The sequence below is a fragment of the Macaca nemestrina genome, chromosome 15 (assembly GCF_043159975.1).
Source record: "Macaca nemestrina isolate mMacNem1 chromosome 15, mMacNem.hap1, whole genome shotgun sequence".
NCBI lineage: Eukaryota > Metazoa > Chordata > Mammalia > Primates > Cercopithecidae > Macaca > Macaca nemestrina.
In genome coordinates, this window is record NC_092139.1 from 34,453,726 (window position 1) to 34,472,857 (window position 19,132).

Consider the following 19,132-nt stretch of genomic DNA (forward strand, 5'->3'; position numbering starts at 1 on the left):
TGGGTATGGTGGCTCACGCCTGTAATCCCAGCACTTTGGGAGGCCAAGGCAGGTGGATCACATGAGGCCAGGAGTTTGAGACCAACCTGGCCAACATGATGAAACCCCGTCTCTACTAAAAATACAAAAGTTTGCCAGGTGTGGTGGTAGGTGTCTGTAATTCCAGTTACTCAGGAGACTGAGGTAGGAGAATCACTTGAACTGGGAGGCAGAGATTGCAGTGATCCGAGATCATGCCACTGCTGTACTCCAGCCTAGGCAACAGAGTGAGACTGTCTCAAAAAAATAAAATAAAATGACATGAAGAACAGGTGTCTGAGGGCAACTCAAATCAGCTTCCTGCCCCCTTATAAAATGGGAGTACAGAGAGGGACTTGGGCCTTCATGCCACCCAGAGGAGTTCTGTCCCTGGGCCTCACAGCTTTGCCCTGTCTCCTCTCTAGCTTGCAATCAGCCTAGAAACTACAGTAGAAAAATAAATGACGTGGATACAAAAATAAAACACCTTTTCCTCACCTGAGTGCAGGAGAAGGAGCGGCATGTGCTGGGGAATACCTTCCTCACCCCATTCACCTCTTTGGGGACAAACATTATTAGGCACCTGCTTCATGCCAGGCTCTACTAAGACGATGACATACATGGTCTCATTTCCTCCTTGCCACAGCCCAGCCGGGAAGGAATATTATCATCTCCATTTTACAGATGGGACAACTGAGGCTTTGACGATTGAGAAGATAACTGGTGCCTTGAGAGGCTGAGCCACTGGACCAAAGTGTCAGAGCTGGAGCAGGTTTGTCCGACTCCAAAGCCCTGCCTACCACACCACACTGCACACAGTAGAGGCTAAATAAAAGTCTGCTGGGCAAATGCTGCCTGAGGCAATTTGAGCTCTCTGGGCAGCAACCTACCCCTAAAGATTTCCCATCCTGCCTGAAGTGCCACCATCAGCAACCATGTCCTTTGGGTCTTGAAGGGGAAAAGTGCTGTTTCCCAGGAATAAGATCAAAGTCAGTCTGTGCTGGGTTTGCTCAGGGATCGGCTGAGAGTGGGACTCAGGGCTGGGGCAGAGCCAGGGGGATGAAGGTATCCTATTCCCATTGGGCCAGCCTCATCCAGGAGAAAACCTTCTGAGGACAGATGTGTATCCTGGCGGTAGGACAGATGGGCTCCTGGCTAGGCCTGGGTGTTGGCTGATGACAACAGGGCAGAGAGCATGACACAGTGATGGGGGCAGGTGACACGGTGGCTGTGGATCCTTTCTGACTCCATCCTCTGAAAGAAGCTACGTGGGCCCTGGTCTCCCAAGCTCAGGCAGAGGCCTGATCTCCTTCCCTGCAGCTCCCCACCTACCACCACAGAGTCAGCATCACTGCTGGATGGGGAAGGGGAGGGAGGCTAGGGGCTTCGGCTTGGAGGCAGAGAGGATCTGGACTTGGAGACAGATGTCCTGCCCAACAGTCCCTGTAATTGAGCCTGGGGGAGTTGAGGTTACAGGAAGTCCTGAGGGAAGCCACCCAGGTAGAGATCAGCTTCCTGGGGCTTGAAGGAGCTTTGGAAGGCATGAGCCTATAACACAGGCAGGGACTAAGTTCTAGACCCTTCTTCAGGGATGGTATCTGTTTCAACTGAAAGGTTATTTCTAGTTGTTTTTAGAGGTTGTTTGAGGCTGTCACTGTGGCCCTTGTAGCCAAAAAGGGTGAGTATAGCTGAGGTGGGGATGGGGCTGTGGGGCTCCTCCTTTCACCAGGGGAGCCCTAGCTTTGTCCAAGAGCATCTACAGCTCTGTGAGATGCTCTGGGACAAACTGAGCCCATTTTCAAATAAGTAAATTTGGAGAAAGCTGCCCACTCTAGCCACTTCATGGGTAGTCACAAGGCACTTGACCATATTAAAGGCTCTGATCAGTCCTGCAGTTAAGAGTGCCTGTTCACTTTGACTTAACCTGCTGTTTCTTTTTCTCATTGCTCATAGGTACTTTTAGAGACAAGCCATAGTTATTCCCTGTGACACATCCTCTAGGACATGCTGGAGGTGAAGGAGCATGTCCTTTTAGGTCTCCTAAAGACCCTGAGCTCCAAACATTGGAGCCCAGAAGTGGTGAAGTGGTAAAGCCTAGAAGTGGTGAAGTCTAAAGACCCTGAGCTCTAGAGTCATTGGAGCCTAGAAGTGGTGGAGTATGAAGGGGAAATGATGATTAACCCACCCATTAAGGGGTGGATGCAGCCCCTTCAGACTTGAAAAGAAAGTTCAAGGACATCTCAAGACTAGGAAAGCTTGGAACAGGAGCTTGGAATGGGAGATGGCCTTCTCGCCAACCCAAGGGATAGAACCTGGGCCATCTGGGCAGCTTCTGGTGTGCAAATACCTTTCCACCTGCCTGCAACCCCACCGTTGGTCATGTATTCCTTTGAAGAGTCTAGTTTGGTCTGTTCTCAGCCCATTCAAGGACCCTCAGGCAGGGAGCCCCTGAAGGGGGAGGGAGAGAAGAAGGGTGAGGACTACATCAGAGGGATGGGCCCTGAATACCCTCCATGTAACAGACAGAGGGGAGCAGGGGGGCAGATGACCCTTCTGGGCTTCTGGGGCAAGGAGGGCTGGCTCAGGAAGCCCAGGGTGTCAAGGAAGGTGGTGGCACAGTGTCTTGCATCTGGGTCCGGGTTGTCCAGGAGTGCCAAGTCCGAGCTTCTCCTGTGTGGTCCGGCCTCTGGCACAGCTGCTTGTTAGATGTCCAAAGGCCGTATCATCATGCGAGAGGCACGCAGCGAGTAGCTGGGACCCTTGAAGTAGTGCCAGCGGATGCCGTCCATCTTGTGCTTGTTGTCAGGAGCGTGGTAGTAGACACCATTGAGGTTTGACAGGCCACAGGCGTCAAACCACCACCCTGGTGGAAGAGGGAGGAAAGGTGCTTGGTGGAGGTGGGAGCCCAGCCAATGGCAAGAGGGCAGCCCCTGTGTCCCAAAGAGAACAAAGACTAATCGGGGCTGTTACCTCCTCTGGGAAGCCAGTTGGCTGGGGATGGGGCTGGGTGGGAGTGGGGGTGGGGTGGGCAATAGACCCTCTGCTCAGCCCGGGCCTCTAGAGGGCAGCAAGGGGCTCTGGCCACTCCTCGAGCCCCTTCGCTCCTCCCGGCCTTCTCCCGGAGCCCTTGGTGTCCCTGTCTTCCTCCCTCCCTGACCCTCTGCCTTTCCAGCTCCCCAGCCTCCCCAAATCGCTCTCCCCACTGCTTCCTAGTGGTCTCTGTCACTCTGTCTGAGTCTCTCACTCTCCAGGTTCATCTCTTTCTCTCTGATGGTCTCTGTGCTTGGGTCTGTCTCTGTGTGTCCCATTGTGTTCATCTTTGTCTGATGGTCTTGGTCCTCCTCTGCCTTTCATGTCTCTGGCCCTCCCTTCCTCTGGGCCCCCAACTTTCACACGCTGTGTTCATCTCCCAGCCTCTTGTTGGGCTGAGTCTTTCTCCCCCGTCTCCCTCTGTACTTCTTTGCCCTGGTGTAGCTCTCCATCTGCTGCTCAATGACTCCGAGAGCCTTGGTGTCTCTCTCTTTCTCCATCTGTCCTCTGTGTCTCAGAAGGTCTCTCCCCCGTCTCTGTTCTTCCTACTTTATCTCTGTCTCCCATTCACTCCACTTCCCATTCTCTGACCTCTGTGCCTACCAAGGAACACTGCCTGAGTCAGAGCTGGTGGGGAGCTGCCCCTCTGCCTCCCTCTGGTCTCCTGATTCTGGTTCGGCTTGCCTGGGGTTAGGACTGATAGGTGCCTCCCCGTGGGGCCCTGCACTCAGTGTTCCTTTAGCCTTGTCTCTGAGGAAAACTGGTGGTGCCAGCTTTAGGAGGAGGTGAGGCCTGGAGGGGACCTCAAGGACCCAGTGGGGGAAGGCACCGAAGGGGCACAGCCAGGTGAGCCTATGGGTGGGCAAGGCCTGGACCTGCACCCACCCTACTGACAGCACCTGGGCACACAAGAACCTGGGGAGGGAATGGGAGTGTCAATCTGGGTAAGCCCGTGGGTGGGTGGAACTTCACCCTACCCTGCACCTACCTCCAGACATCACCTCGGCACACTTGCAGAGACAGTGGTCGTTGTCTGAGTCAAGGGTGCTGAAGCTGGTGTTCTGCAGGACCAGGCTGCTCTGGCGCCCTGCTGAGCCGCTGTACCCGACCACAGAAAGCCTGGAAGCCACCCAGAGGTGGTGGTGGCAGAAGGGCCCAGAGTCAGGTTGGGGCTGTGTCAAGGAAGAACTCCCCCAGTGGCTTTGTCCCACGCTGGGCTTCCCCTCCAGGTGTTCTTGGAGGGAGGGCCCCAGCCTGGGTGGAAGGCTTGGGCTGCTTCCCTTCCTGGATTGCCTTCCCTGCCTATTGCCTCCCAGGGACAAAGCACTTACTGTATGCCAGGCCTCCCCCATCTCACTGAACCTGAGTCTTGGAGAGAAGTGATAATGGTCACAATAATGATAATAATGGCTAATATATATATATTTTTTTCTTTAGAGACAGCATCTTGCTCTGTTGCCCAGGCTGGAGTGCAGTGGCACGATCACGGCTCTTTACAACCTTGACTTCTTGGGCTCAAGGAATCCTCCCACCTCAGCCTCCTGAGTAAATGGGACTATGGGCACGTGCCACCAGGCCCAGCTAATGTTTGTATTTTTTGTTAAGATAGGGTCTCACTTCGTTGCCCAGGCTGGTCTTGAACACGTGAGCTCAAGTAATCTGCCTGCCTCAGCCTCCCAAAGCACTGGGATTACAGATGTGAGCCACCGTGCCCAGCAACATTTCTTTTTTTTTTCTTTCTTTCTTTCTTTCTTTCTTTCTTTCTTTCTTTCTTTCTTTCTTTCTTTCTTTCTTTCTTTCTTTCTTTCTTTCTTTCTTTCTTTCTTTCTTTTTTTTTGCATCTGCTATGTGTCAGGCATTGTTCAAAGTGCTTTGCCTAGGTTAACTCATTCTCATTTAATCCTCACAACACCCTATTCCCATTTTACACATGCGAAAACAGAAATCCCAAGAGCCAAAGAAACCTGCTCAAGTCTCAGAATGAATGAGGGTCAGAGCCACATGCCAGCCTAGTGTGGCCTGACTTGAGAGCCTATGTGCACTTTGCTCCCCAGCTGATGATGATCTGGCAACCCCAGCCCCATCACACCTCCTCACAATCACCCACCTCTTCTAAGAAGCTTTCCCTGACCACACCAGCCCCCATGGATCTGGGCTCCAGGGCACCCCAGCTCTGCAGCTTCGACATCTGCGGCCAGCCGGGTGAGGGTTTCTATTTCTTTGCCAGGCTCTGTGGCCTTGGTGGGCATGTCCAACCCTGCCTGGTGATGAAGACCATGAGATCTGGGGGCAGAAAGCCTGGATTCAAATTCCAGCTCTGCCACTTGATAGCTGCATGGCCTTGGAGGATTGTCTCACCCCACTGAACCTCAATTTCTTCATCTGTTCCAGTGGTAACAAGAGTGAAATTAACAGTGCTGCTGTCGTTTGTTATTGTGATTTGGTGATGTCAGTGTGTGAAGTGTGAAGAGCAGTGCCCGGGGTGACTGCTCAACACATTCAGTGCTTGTTATTATTTGGCCCTTGGCAGATGGTTGGGCCTGGTTGGAGAGAATGTGGGGTGTTTGTACAGCAGGGTTGCGGGAGGCTGCACTGGCAGCCGAAGTAGGGAGCCAATTTGGGAGCAATTAAGAAGGTCCTGCTGAGGCTGGGCAGGGTGGCTTATGCCTGTAATCCCTGCACTTTAGGAGGCTGAGGCAGGCTGATTGCTTGACCCCAGGAGTTCGAGATCAGCCTGGGCAACATAGGGAAACCCTGTTTCTATAAAAAATACAAAAATTAGCTGGGCATAGTGGTGCATGCCTGTAATCCCAGCTACTTGGGGGGCTGAGGTGAGAAGGTCACTGGAGCCTGGGAGGTCTGGGAGGTCAAGGTTGTAGTGAGCTGTGATCATGCCACTGCACTCCAGCCTGGGCAATAGAATGAGACCCTGTCTAAAAAAAAAAAAAAAAAAAAAAAAAAGAAAAGAAAAATAAAACGGAAAATAAAATAAAAAAGGTCTTGCTGGGTGGAGGCAAGTGGATGGCAGATGTGGCCAAGGAAGCTCAAGGAAGCTCTTGTACCCCCAGAACAGGGCCTGAGAAATTCACCAGTGGGAATTCAGAGGGAATACAGGGCCTGGGTATGTGGTTGGCTCGGTCACCACACCTCCAGTCACAGACTGTGTCTGTCACCAGGGAAATGAGACTTAATCATTCTCTGTGTAGAAAAGACTTGGGAGGCTCCCTCAGCTTCCTTTTAGGCACTTACTATGTCTGGGGATGGGAACAGCAGTGCTCCCAGAAAGCAGTCCAGTGAAGGGTATGAAGGGCTGCCTTGGGACAGTGATTGTAATTTATTTGCTGAGTGTTTACTACATGCCAGGCACTGTGTTAATGCTTCACATGCAGTATCTCATTCAGGCCTCATCACACCCTTTTTGAGGTAGGTATGCCTAAGGCACCCATTCTACATGTGAAAAGGTGAAGGGACTTGCTCAGGGTCATTCAGGGAAGTAGGGATGGAGTCAGGACTTAAGCCTTTGCTTTGGTGGCCAGTGGCTTAAATGGAACTCAACATGGTGTTGTAGCTACTCACTGGTCAGGTGTGAGGAGTAGGGGGACATCCAAGGAATTTTTCATTCTGCTCTGGACCTCGCATTATCAGGTTGGTATGGATCCCATAAGGAGGGATGTCAGAACCTGGGCAACCTGTTTCTATAAAAACAGGGAAACCCTGTTTCTATAAAAAATACAAAAATTAGCTGTGCATGGTGGTGCATGCCTATAATCCCAGCTACTTGGGAGGCTGAGGTGGGAAGGTCATTGGAGCCTGGGAGGTCTGGGAGGTCAAGGCTGCAGTAAGCTGTGATCACACCACTGCACTCCAGCCTGGGCAACAGAGTGAGACCCTGCCTCAAAAAAGCCTTTGCTTTGGTGGCCAGTGGCTTAAATGGGACTCAGCTGGAGGAAAGAATGGGGACAAATCACTGAGAAGTTCCCAGAAGTGGAATCAGGCATAAAGTTCAGGAGGACAGAGAGTCATTCGGACATTCCTTGGGAGGAAGCGACCTTCCCATCAGTGGAGGTATTCCAGTACAGCTGGATGATGATTGCAACTATGGAGGGAATCTATGAAGAACCAGATGACATGTGAGGTTTTTTTGCAGCCCTGTGAGTGTGAGTGTATAAATCCAATTTTTTCCTGGTTCAGAGATAGCCAGGACCCAGGCTTATCTAAAAGATCCTTAAATTTCTCTGAGAGGCAATGTCATGTTGTGGAGACATCATGAGTTTTGGCAGCGGGGAGATCTGAGTTCAAATCCCAGCTCATTTAACTTGTAACTTTGGGCAGGATACTTAAACTTGGTGTCTCAGTTTCCATATTACTAAAGTAGGTACAGTAATGCCTACCTGAAAGTGTTGTGGGGAAGATTAAATGGAATAATGGTGCCTGGAACATAGTAGGTGCTCAATAAATGCTAATTCCTTTTCCCAAATATACCAAGAACCAGGCTGAGGACGGGGTGAGAAACCTTGATCATCTTACAATATCGTCATGTTTAAGCTCATCCTGCTATTGAAGAAGCAGAAGCTCAGAGAAGCCAGACTGCCTTGTCCAAATTCCCAAAGCAAGCTGGAGCAAGGCCACAATGAGCGCAGGAATTTCAACTTCCGGCCCAGGGACCCTTCCACCCAACCCCGGGCATAGGACAGGCTGGGCAAGTCACCTCCTTTTGCTTCTGGGTCTCTGTAAAAAGGCTGACTTGGGGTGACTGACCTTGGAAGACCCCTTCTTGCTCCTCAGATGGCAGCGCCGGTGACATTCTTTCCACTCCACCCAGTGGCTAGGACATGCTGAGTGCTAACCAGCCGCTTCCAGATCCCATGACGCGTACCCAAATGGGGGACAGATGGCAGGAACAGGAGACGCCCAGAGACTGACCCTTGGAGCAGACTCTGTAGACACTAGCCTGGGGACCCCAGCCCACCCACTAGCCTGAAGACCCCAGCCCCCACACCGGTCTGGGCCCTGAGCCCACCTGTATAGCTGGTTCTCGCTGCCCAGGTGGAAATGTTCATACTGGGCATAGGCCTCGTGGCCTTCCCAGTCTTGCAGCTCCACACGCAGAGAGTAGGCTGCTCTTCTGGTGAGCTGGTGCACCACCTCATTGCCCAGCCAGTGCTCCCCGGCTGGGTCTCCGAAGCCCTATAGGGAGGGGAGCGTGGGGTGAGACTCATGCTGAGGAGGAGGCCATGTCCCTGGCTGAGGAGCTGGGCTGGGCCAGGCTCCAGGGCTGCTTATACAAAACCACTGTGCTTAATGATCAAGTTCATAAGTACAATGTAGGCAGGACTGGGAGTGGGAGCCCTCCACCTGCTGCAGGGAAAAGACTAAGATTTTTGTAAGTGAAAAAGCCTGTTAAAAGTTACTGAGATCACATTCCTCTGAAGTTCAAGAACAGGAAAACTAATCTTTGGTGACTACCTTTGGTGGAGTATTGACTGGGAGGGGGCACAAAGTGGGCCTCTGGGGTGCTGGGAGTGTTGTACGTCTAGCTCTGAGTGGTGGTCACATGGTTGAATACATATGTAAAGGTTCACTGAGACTTACACTTTATTTGTGTGCTTAGTCACATGTATGTTAAACCTCAACAAAAATTAAATAAGTATTTCAATCAGCTACATAAATAGAGAAAACTTTGTTCAGTGACAGCGCAGCCACTGCAAGATTTCAGCAACACAGAAATGTAAAACTGAGAGTGTGGGGAATGTCATGTCCCAATGCCCTTGGACAGAACAAGAATTCAGCACCAAGGACAGGGGCACACCCAAAGCCCGCTCCCCAATTTAGTCACGATGCAGTGCGGATTAGCCTGATGGTTAATATTCAGTGTTCTTTTGTGTACTTCTGCACCTGGACACCCTATTCCTCCTTGCCATTTTAATTATTGTTTAAAACCCAATTAGTTCAAAACACTCATAACTTAATTTGGTATTTATTTTTAAGTATTCCCTAAATAAACAGCAAGCAGACACAAATAACAGAACTGCTGTATCACCTTGTGGGAATCTTTTTCTATTTCTTTGGCTTTGAAAACTTTAAGAGTTTTTAAGTATTTTAAGTCAGCTTGACAAAAAATCCTTTATTCAAACCTAATTAAAAAATTGGAAAACAATCGGGTTTCTCTTCTGATAAAATACATGTGATCTTTGGCCCTGCAATTCCTCGTTGATGAATCTCTCCTGCAGATATGACCATAGGTGTATGAAAAGACAAGAAACTTCATTAAAGTAATATAGTCAGGGGTGACTGGGGGGGATTTTTATTCTGTCCCCTCCTTTGTATTCTTTAAAAAATTAGCAATGTATATGTATTATTTTTTTAAAAAAAATTAAAACAAAAATAAAGCTAAACTTTTTTTCTTAGAATATATGTCAAAGCTTTCAAAAAGAACATTCAGGTGATGGGGTACCATAAAGCAGATGTGCACTGTCAACTTTAGATGAGTTGATTTTTTCTGGGGGAGGAATGAGGGCAAAGCAGTCCCCTTCCAACAGCCCAGCCCCTGCCCCAAGTTTCAGGGCTGAACGGCCCCTCCCCAAGGCAGCAGGGTTACCTGTTTATAATCCTTCCAGTTCCGCTGGAAATTAACGGTGCCATTCTCACGGCGCTGGATGAGGGTCCACCTGCCTCCACTGCTCTGCAGGTCACAGAACACCTGGAGGGGGTGGGCAAGGCACAGCTGGGAGCCCTTGGAGGCAGCCAGAGGCCAGGTCTGTGCTGGCCCAAATGTGGCTAGGCTGACAGACCCCCACAGAGCAACAGGTGAGCCTGGGGGTTCTGGGCATCAGAAAGATCCAGGCTCAAATTGCCCATCCATTGCCATCATTTTTCTAAAGTGGTGGGTAAGTAATGACCTCTCAGAGCCTTCCTCTTCTCATTTGTAAAATGGAGGTTCATACCTTAACCTCTTTGTGCCTCAGTCTCTCATCTGCAAACTGGGGTTGTGAAAATGAAATGAGATGAGTCACGTAAAGTGTTTAGAACAGTGCCTGGCACATACTAGGTAAATGGAAGCTTGACCTCTTTTTGTTGAAAGGAGAGTTTAGCAGGTGTGTGAGAAGTGTAAAAGACAACCTGGAGACAAACAGAGGCATTCTCTTTGGTATATTAAGAGGGGGTGAAAGGAAATAGAGCAATGGTGGCTCACACCTGTAATCCTAGCAGTTTAGGCGCGAGGAGGGAGGATCACTTGAGCCCAAGGGTTTGAGACCAGCCTAGGAACATAGGGAGACTTTGTCCCTACAAAATATTTAAAAATTTTAGCCAGGGCATGGTGGCATGTGTCTGTAGTCCCAGTTACTTGGAAGGCTGAGGCAGGAGGATCATTCGAGCCCAGGAGGTCAAGGCTGCAGTGAGCTGTGATCATGCCATTACACTCCAGCCTGGGCACCAGAGCAAGACCCTATCTCAAAAAAAAAAAAAAAAAAAAAAAAAAAAAAAAGGAAATTGTGAAGTTGGAATCTGCTAGTTGTTTCCCTTCTAGGCCTGGCTCTCAGACCCTCCCTCCTGACATCCGTGCTCTTCTCTGTCACCCTCCTTATCTGATGACTTGACCTTAAATTTTAGGACAACCTTGGGAGCCACTCATTGAAAATGGTGGCACCTCCATTAGCCCTGGTTTCTAATTTCCACATGGGGCAGAATCCCAAGTCCTGCCTTCAATATGTAAACTAGAAAGAAACATCTTTGGGCTAAGGCCCTGAAATTTTGTGGGTTGTTTGTAATATCAGCTATCATCATCTTAACCAACACAGAACTATTTCCTGCTGTTCTGATGAAAGCACCTCTAAAGTGATGCTGGTGAAGGATACACTGCCAACTTTGGGAACTTCTGCTTATCTCCACAATCTGACCCCTGACTGCTGGGGGTTTCAGAAGTCAAAGCCATCCCTACACCTCTGGTATTTCAGATACTGGACAAAGTCCCGATGGAGCAGGGGGTGTCTGTCTGGGAAGCCCTTGGCTCAGTACCCTCTAACAGCCACAGTTCCCAGGGAGCCCCCTAACCTTCCTGGGCTTCGTTGCATTGGACACCTGGATGGTGTAGACACCACTGGCGTTGGCCCCAGAGCGCTGGATCTCTGCACAGTCCTGGAACACCTGCTCACCTGCCGTTATGAAGGCTGCAAAGGGACAACACAAAAGTCATCTGGAGATGGGCAAGGAAAGAGAGGGTCCAAGTGCGCATGCCCGCCTGCTTTGTGCCAGGTTCTGGGTTGGGAGGTGCTGGGGACAGGGAGATGAGTCAGACCTGGGAAGATTTCGTAGAGGAGGTGACAGTAAGCTGGGACCTGTACAACGAGCGGGAGTTGCCCAATGGGGAAGGGGAAGGTGTTCCAGGCAGAGGAAACAGCATATGCAAAGGCCCCAAGGTAGGAAGGGCCCTAGTGTGTGAAGACAGGGCATGAGGAGGGGAACTGAGGCTGAGGCCAAGGAAAGGAAATGACTCATACCATGAGAGAGGAGTTGAGACCAGGGAGGCTCCTTGTTGTTTGATGAAACTGAGAGGGTACAACGAGGCTGGCACAGAGAAGGTGGGAAAGGAAAAGGAGAGAGGAAGCTGAGATTTCAGCAGGGCGGGCCAGGTCAGCCTTGAATGCCAGGCTGAGGAGCCCAGATTATCTGGGCTGAGAAAGAGCACTCTGTCCAGGGTGTGGAGTGGGGGCTGGAGAGGATGAGACTCAAAGCTGAGAGGCCAGAGAGGAGGCTGCTAGAGTTTTCTGGGAGAGAGTTACTGGGGCCTGAACTCCAGTGAGGCACTTCCCATTTCACAGACCAGGAAACTGAGGCCCAAGAGTGAGGCAACTGGCCCAAGGACACACAGCCAGGTAAGGCAGAACCTTCCTTCTTTGGAGCTCCCTTGGGTGGGAAGCTGTGAGTTCCCCTCCATAGCCCACCCTTTTGGCTGGATCTCCCTGCTGCCCTGGGCATAGGCTCCCTCATTCTGTCCTCCCTGGAAGCTGACAGCTGGCCTTAAAGGGCCCCTGTTTCTTCCCTCTGGACTACATGAGATCAGGATAGTATTAATGACCAAAACTTACCAGGGGTTTCTAGGCCTGGCCTGGAAAAAGTGACTTGACAGATAAAGTGCAGAGATTTAAAATCTCCTCTGTCTCAATTAGTGGAATCAGTTAAAGGTTTGAACTATGATTCTACCAGAATCCAGTCTCTCTGGGTAGGCAGGTACACAGGATGGGGCTAAAATTCCAGATGGATAGGTCATCAAAACCAATGAGGAACCAGGAGGCTACCACAGGGTGGGACTTCCTGGTTTGGCTTTACATCTGAACTTCAGGGATCCCAGATCCTGGATCTGGGGCACTTGTCTGGAGAAGGCTATTGCTCTCATGTCACAAATGAGGTGACAAAGACCCCCAAATCCATCCCAGTTCACCCACAAGCATTTCCTGGGCAGGGGTCTCCACTGCCCTACCTGTCGGCACCCCCCCTAGCTCCCCATGGGGAATGGGGTCCAGCCAAGCATGAGGAGGCTGTTGGCCTCATGGTGAGAAGGGATGGGCTGAACCTCACCCAGTAAGGCAAGGACAGAGCCAGGGTTGGCCTGAGATTTCCAGCCACCCTTTCCAAGGCTCTGCTCACTGTTACTTTCCTTAGTTTACAACAATGTCAATAACAATAACAACAATAATATCAACACTAAAAGTGAAATATTCACCATGTATTGTAGTGTTTCCAAGGTGCCATGTAATGCCAGGGGTAGTTTGGGACCAGGAAAAATATTTTTGGGAGGCATTAGAATAGGATGGACTGATATTGACATGTAATGGTTTGACCTGGTCCTCCTCTGAATATCTGGGCTGGTACTTTGCACCAGTTTCCCTCGCTTTTGGCCATAGGCACTGTGCTGAACCCTTTTGTATGCCTGAACTCATCTGATTCTCTGTGCAAGAACTCTATGAGATTATTATTCCCATTTTACAGGTAAGAAAAATTGAGGCTCTGAGAAGTTAAATAAATGACTTGTATGAAGTTCCAGTGCCAATAAGTGAAGGAGCCAGGGCTTGAACTCTATCCCATCTGACTGCAAAACCAGTGCCCTTCCTCCTACACATCTCCCCTTGGATTTCCACCACTGAGCATACGTAAGGTTGGGCAAACAGCCTGCATTAACAATTGCTGCTTTTATATCGTGCACAGGTTAGGTCTTTTCTGCCTGTGCCCTTGTCCTTGTAACCTTCTGAACCAAACTCCCCACTGCCTGAAAACATCAGAAGACTTGACTCTTTTCTCCTTTCACCAGCCTCCACCTGACTAGGACAAAGCTAGGCAGAGAGCTAGTGCTCCCTTCCTGCTAGACTTCAAGAATGCCTGGTTCCTGTGCCCCATCTCCAACCAACCCTCTCTTCTACACCTGGCGACTGAGTCTGTCCTTCAGTTTCTCCATCCAGAAGAGGGTGAAAGCAGCTGCCTAGTGTCCTTCCCTGGTGATAGTGGAGCACAGGGGACAGGGTGTTTGGGCAAAAGGTGCTCAAGATGAGGTGCCCAACACAACCTCCTACTCAGACGATTGAGTAGACATTCAGCCTCAGCTGGGGACTGGGTTAGCCATGGGTTAGTGGGAGGCATTGGGCCCAGGCCCTGTGCCTTGGGCTGAGCTACAAGAAACCCACACATGGGATGAATTCAGGTAGCTCACGGCCAGGTCTATGCATAAGCCAGTGATGGGTTCAGGTTAATCCACATGTCGCGGTGTAGAAGGTGTCTACTTTTCCTGCCTGTAGCTTCCTTAGGCCTCAAATCCCTACTCAGCAGTGTCCGTCAGACTTAGATGGAGCCAGGTGGGATCCTCTGCCCTCAAATCCTTGTCTGCACTGGTGGCGCCTGGACTGCCATCACTATTGGGTCTTAAAGGCTTTCCAGACTTCCCCTATGGATCTAGGAGCAGCAGCAGCCCCTTTGATCTTTCTCTCTCATCAAGCCATCTCCACACATGGTTCCAATCAGAGCTTCTTGAAAGTAGTCCCACTCTGTTCAAAAGCCTCCCATGCCCCTGCTAGCCTCAGGCTAAGAGCCCTTCTCCTTCGCACAGCCTTTGGACCTGTCTGTTTTCATGGTCTAGAAACTTCAGGAACACTGATAGCTGAGCATCTGGCACATATTTGGCACTCAAAAACTGTATTTCTTTCTCCTTCCCTCTGGGACTCATAGACCAGCGATCGAACATTTTTGCAAGGGACAGGGGCTGTGACTGTGCATTCACTGCTGTATCTCCAGCACGCAGCCCTGGGCCTGGAACACAGTAAGTGCTTAGTAAATGTTTGTTGACTGAGTGATTGCCGCTGGGACCAAGAATGCCTTGGATAACCCAAGTAGGCTGTGTTAGGAGGAGTCAGTGAGGCCCTGGGAGGCTGGCCTAGCATTGTTTTCCTGCCCCAGAAGCCAGGGCCAGGGATGCCTCTTCACTTCTGTTTGGCCCTCTTGGGCTTAGGGACAGGGACATTAAGATGAGAGGTCCTTGGGGTGCATTGAATCCAACCCCCCAGTTCCTCCCCATTCTATAGCTAGGGAAACTGAGGCCCAGGGAGGGGTAGGACAAGACCAAGAAAGTGCGGCTGGAGAGTGAATCCTGGAGACCAAACTTGTCAGTCTGGACTGCTGTTGCCCTTATCCTCCCCTCCAAAACCCACGGGTAAACTGAGGCCAAGGGAGCAGCAGGGGCATGCCCAAGGTGACACACTGAATTAGGGGACAGGGCCTGGATTGGGATTGTTGTTGCTGACATTGTTATTACTGTTTATTGTTATTTCTGTTTCACAGATGGTCGGGGAGGGTGGGGCCCGCAATGGCCCCCAGGTACCCAGAGACCCTGGAGTGTGAGCAGGGTCTCCCTCCCATCTCCCACCCGTCTTTAGCCGCACTGGGGCGCACTCCGCTCACTCACCCGGAGCCGAGGCGTTAACCCTTTTTTGCACCAGGTCCCGCAACAACAGCAGCAGCTGGCTCAGGCTGTGCTGCTGGTCCTGTAGGAGGCTGGAGTTGTGCCTGACATCGCGCAGGCGGCGCTCGATGTTGGTGAGGGCGGCGCTCTGGCGGCTCAGCGTGTTCAGCAGCTTCGCCTTCTTGCTGAGGATGCTGGCCAGCTCCTCCTGCTGCTTGGTCTCCAGGGCCTGCAACCGCTTCTCGAGCTCGCTGCGGGGTAGGGGGCGCACAGAGATGAGCCTGGCATCCTCGCGAAGCATGCACCCCGGCGCGCCTCCCCTGGGCCCTGGAGTCCCTGCAGCCTGACAATGAGACTCAAGTGTGGTGGAACGTCCTGTGGCCACTGTAGGCACAGGTTGAGGAGAGGAGAAAATAGGTAGCCGGCCCTGGAGTAATATAGATTGAGGTTTAGTGGAAGAAAGAGGTGGTGTGGGAGGGACACCAGCAACTGGGTAGCTAGTATCAAATCCCCAATGTGCTTGCTTTTTGACCCAGCAGTCTACTCTCAGGAGATATCCTCTAGGGAGCATGGGCAAGAATGGCCCTGTAGACTTGCTTCTAATAGAAAAATAAACAAACAAAAAACAATATAGCCTAGATGGCCAACAGCCAGGACTGGCTGAATCCGTTGCGTTTTGGTGTCCCTGGAAATGTTCCGCAGTCATGAAGGAGGAGGCATTTGCACAGAATTGGAAAGATGCCCAGGACTTGGGGCATATCAAGTCTAACCCCATGTGTGGCAAGAGAAGAAAGAAAGAAAGTATTAATGTAAATATAGAGAAATGGGGTGAACATATAGGAGAAGGCTGGAAAGACCACAGTGGTGCCTGTGTTTGGGGATAATATGAAAGAAATTCCCTCAAGGGCTGTGACTTCTGCAGAGCAGGTTTGAGTGGATGGAGATGGAGAGGAGGAAGACGGGGGCAGGATGGAGGGCCCAGCTTTCACTTTTATTTTGTACAGGTTCCTGTTGTCTGATATATTATAATAATCAAGAGACTTTTTTTTTTTTTTTTTTGTAATGGATTTAGAAGCAAAGAGGAGTTTTTCAAAAGAAAGCTTTTGACTCAGCTCTTTCTTTTTGGGCATTTTATCCTCCAGATTTGCTCACATGTGTGTGAAATGAGATATAGTAATGTTACTCATCATATCACTGGTTGGATTAGTAAAAGCTGGAAACAACCTCAATATCCATTAACTGGGGACTGCAGAAATAAAAGCAGGGACCACACATGGTGGAGCATTGTAAAGGTGGAGAAAAGAATGAGCAAGCATGTCATGCAGTTATAGAATCTTTCTAAGGTAACTGAATAATAATTTATAAAAACAAGGTACAAACAAGTAGTAGGCTACATTTGGGCTTAAAAAGGATAAAAACGGGAGTGTACAGATGCTTCAAAACGTATGATGGGGCTACGTCCTAATAGAGCCATCTTAAGTTGAAAGTGTCCTAAGTCAAAAACGCATTTGATACACCTAACCTGCTGAACATCCTAGCTTAGCCTAGAACAGGCCTAGAACACTTACATTAGCCTGTGGTTGGGCACAATCATCTAGCACAAAGCCTATTTTATAACAAAATATTGAACAGTTTATGTAAGGTATCGAATATTGTAATGAAAGAGAAAAACACAATGGTTGTATGGGTACTCAAAGTACGGTTTCTATTGCATGTGTATCACTTTTGTACCATTGTTAAGTCACAAAATTGTAAGCCCAGCCGTTGTAAGTTAACAATCTTCTGTATGTAGGTGTTTGCATGTTCATAAGAAACCCTGGAATGTCAGCTTATAGAATGTCAGCTTCATGAGGAAAGGGGCTTTTGTCTCTTTGTTCACTTCTATATCCACAGTGTCTATAATAGTGCCTAACACATGAAAAGAGTTCAAAAAATAATTGTTGGTTGAATGAATGGAAGGGTTCACAAGAAACTAGGAATAGTGGCTACCTCTGGCTTGGGTGGGTGGCTGAGGAACAGGGCTGGGAGGGAGACATTTTACTGTATATCCACTTGTGCCGACTCATTCTGCAGACTAAGAAAATGAGTCCAGCTAGGGCAGAAGAAATTTCCTCTGGACACCCAATTATGCTGCAGGAAAAGAGAGAATTGGGGCACACTGAAATTCTAGAATTCCTGCTCTGCCTTCACGGGCCAAGAGTTTACTGATGACATCCTCCATCCTCATTGATTTCTAGACACCTGGTGCTAATTTAGAGTCACTGAAAGTGTCCCAGTCCTTGCCACTGAGACCTTGGATTGGGAGAATAAGAAGATGGGCAGACTGTCATTAATTGCACCCAGATCAGAGAGCTGGGGGATCTTCTGGCCTTATCCTGAACCAGCATGTGAACAACAACATCTGGCCTGATTCACAGGCCTGTGGCTCGTTCAGTGGATAGATTTTGCCTTCTCCAGAACCCTGACTTTGGCAGTTTTTTTCTTCACTCAACTTGAATTGGAGATGAAATCAGCTTTAGCTGCCAGATTTTTCTGCTTTATCTAAACCTCATGACCATTTTTTTTCGGTAATTTAAAGAGTGTTCCCCTGATGCCTATTTGCTTATAAACGCAAAGACTCTGACAGTGCAGACAAGAACCTGGTAGCTGTGGTTTCTTCTGGGAAAGGAAGCAGGTAGATAGCACCAGATTTATTTACTTGCAAAGAAGTAAAACCAATAAAATTTACAGGGTGAGTAGTATGGTGGGTGAATTAGATCTCAATAAAGCTGTTAAAATTTATGAGATAAATAAAAGAAGGAGGAAAGGAAGGAAGGAAAGGGAAAGAGAATTAGGGTGTCCTGGGCCCCAGGAAAATGCCTATCCCCTGTCCCACCCAGTGCAGGGGCCAGGCAATGTGCCTGCTTGGTCCGTAGCCCAGCCCCATACCCAATCTCATTTCCAGCCTCAGTCTGGGCTGCAGCCCTGGTTTCAGTCCTTCCCCAGCAGGGGCTATTCCCAGCTCTAGTTTCAGCCCTAACTCCCAGAATACCTCCTTGCCCCAGTCCTAATCCAAGCTCCTAGCTCTGGCAGCAGGCCCCATCCCAGACACCAGCCCATGTCCAGCTTCCGGTCCTGGCTCCAGCCTCAATCCCAGCACTGGTTCTGGTGCCCGCCCTAGGTCCTAAATAGTCTATCTATTTAGTCTACCTAAAACTATCTTGTCTGCACTCCAGCCCCAGCCCCTGTCCCAGTCTGGTGCCAGGTGCCACACCCACCTGTTTTGGCCCTGAAGCTGCTGGAGCTTTTGCCTCTGTAGCAGCAGCTGGTTCTCCAGCTTGTTGGTGGAAAGGAAGGTCTCCGGCATCTGGGCATCCATTCTTGATGTCTGGTTCAGGAGCTGCCCCAGCAAGCAGAAGCAGGTAGGGGGCTACGTAAGTACTACAGGAGCCCTGCCCAACCACCCACCTGCCCACAGGCCCTGCCACTCTAGAAACTTACCCATTTCCACTCTCCCAGTCATAGTTCCTGTGGTTACTCCTTCACAGGCCCTAACTTAGCTTATGATCTGCTTCCTAAATTTGCCTTTCTCCATCACTGCAATGGCAGCTCCATTCTCCCTGCTGCTTAGGCCCCAAGAGCTGTCATCCTTGTCCCCCACATCCAACCCATCTGTAGGGCCTGTCTGCCCTGCCTTCCAGGTGGTACCTGACCACTTCTCTCTTGCTCTGTGGCCCTCACTCTGGCCCTGGACTCCTCCCTCGCTCCCTGCAGTCTAGTCTCTATTTAGCAGCCTGGGACCGCCTCTTAAAACATGTTTGCTCTGTTCAAAAGCTTCCTGTGGCTCCCATCTCATGCAGCAGAAATGCCCCAGTCCTCACCATGGCCTGCAAGGCCCTGTGGTGTGATCTGTCCCTATGACTTCTCCAGCCCCTTGCCTGCCACTCTCCTCCTGGTCACTCCAGCATACGGTTCTCCTGATGTTCTTGAACCCACCAGCATGTCCATCCTCCCTCTGGGCCTTTGCACGTGCTACGTCCCCTGTCTAGAGTACTCTCTTCAGTAAGCCTTGCTGCAGCCCTACCTTCTCTGTGGCCCTTCTTGGCCTTGCTGTACGAACTTGCAGCTCTCATCCTTCCCACCACTCCCAGTGCACCCCCT

The 19,132-nt window shown here is 50.2% G+C and overlaps 1 protein-coding gene across 1 annotated transcript in view; it reads right to left on the minus strand.

The window, feature by feature from the left end:
- Positions 1-2,166: 2,166 nt before the first annotated feature.
- LOC105496121 (angiopoietin 4) overlaps positions 2,167-19,132 on the minus strand; it is a 42,717-nt gene continuing 25,751 nt past the window's right edge. The window contains exons 3-9 of the mRNA XM_011766237.3: positions 18,250-18,371; positions 14,996-15,243; positions 11,101-11,216; positions 9,647-9,748; positions 8,069-8,235; positions 4,037-4,167; positions 2,167-2,881 (exon numbers count right to left, since the gene is read on the minus strand). Coding sequence (XP_011764539.2) covers positions 2,721-2,881; positions 4,037-4,167; positions 8,069-8,235; positions 9,647-9,748; positions 11,101-11,216; positions 14,996-15,243; positions 18,250-18,371 — 1,047 coding nt within the window. The 3' untranslated portion in view covers positions 2,167-2,720. The remainder of the gene's footprint in view (positions 2,882-4,036; positions 4,168-8,068; positions 8,236-9,646; positions 9,749-11,100; positions 11,217-14,995; positions 15,244-18,249; positions 18,372-19,132) is intronic.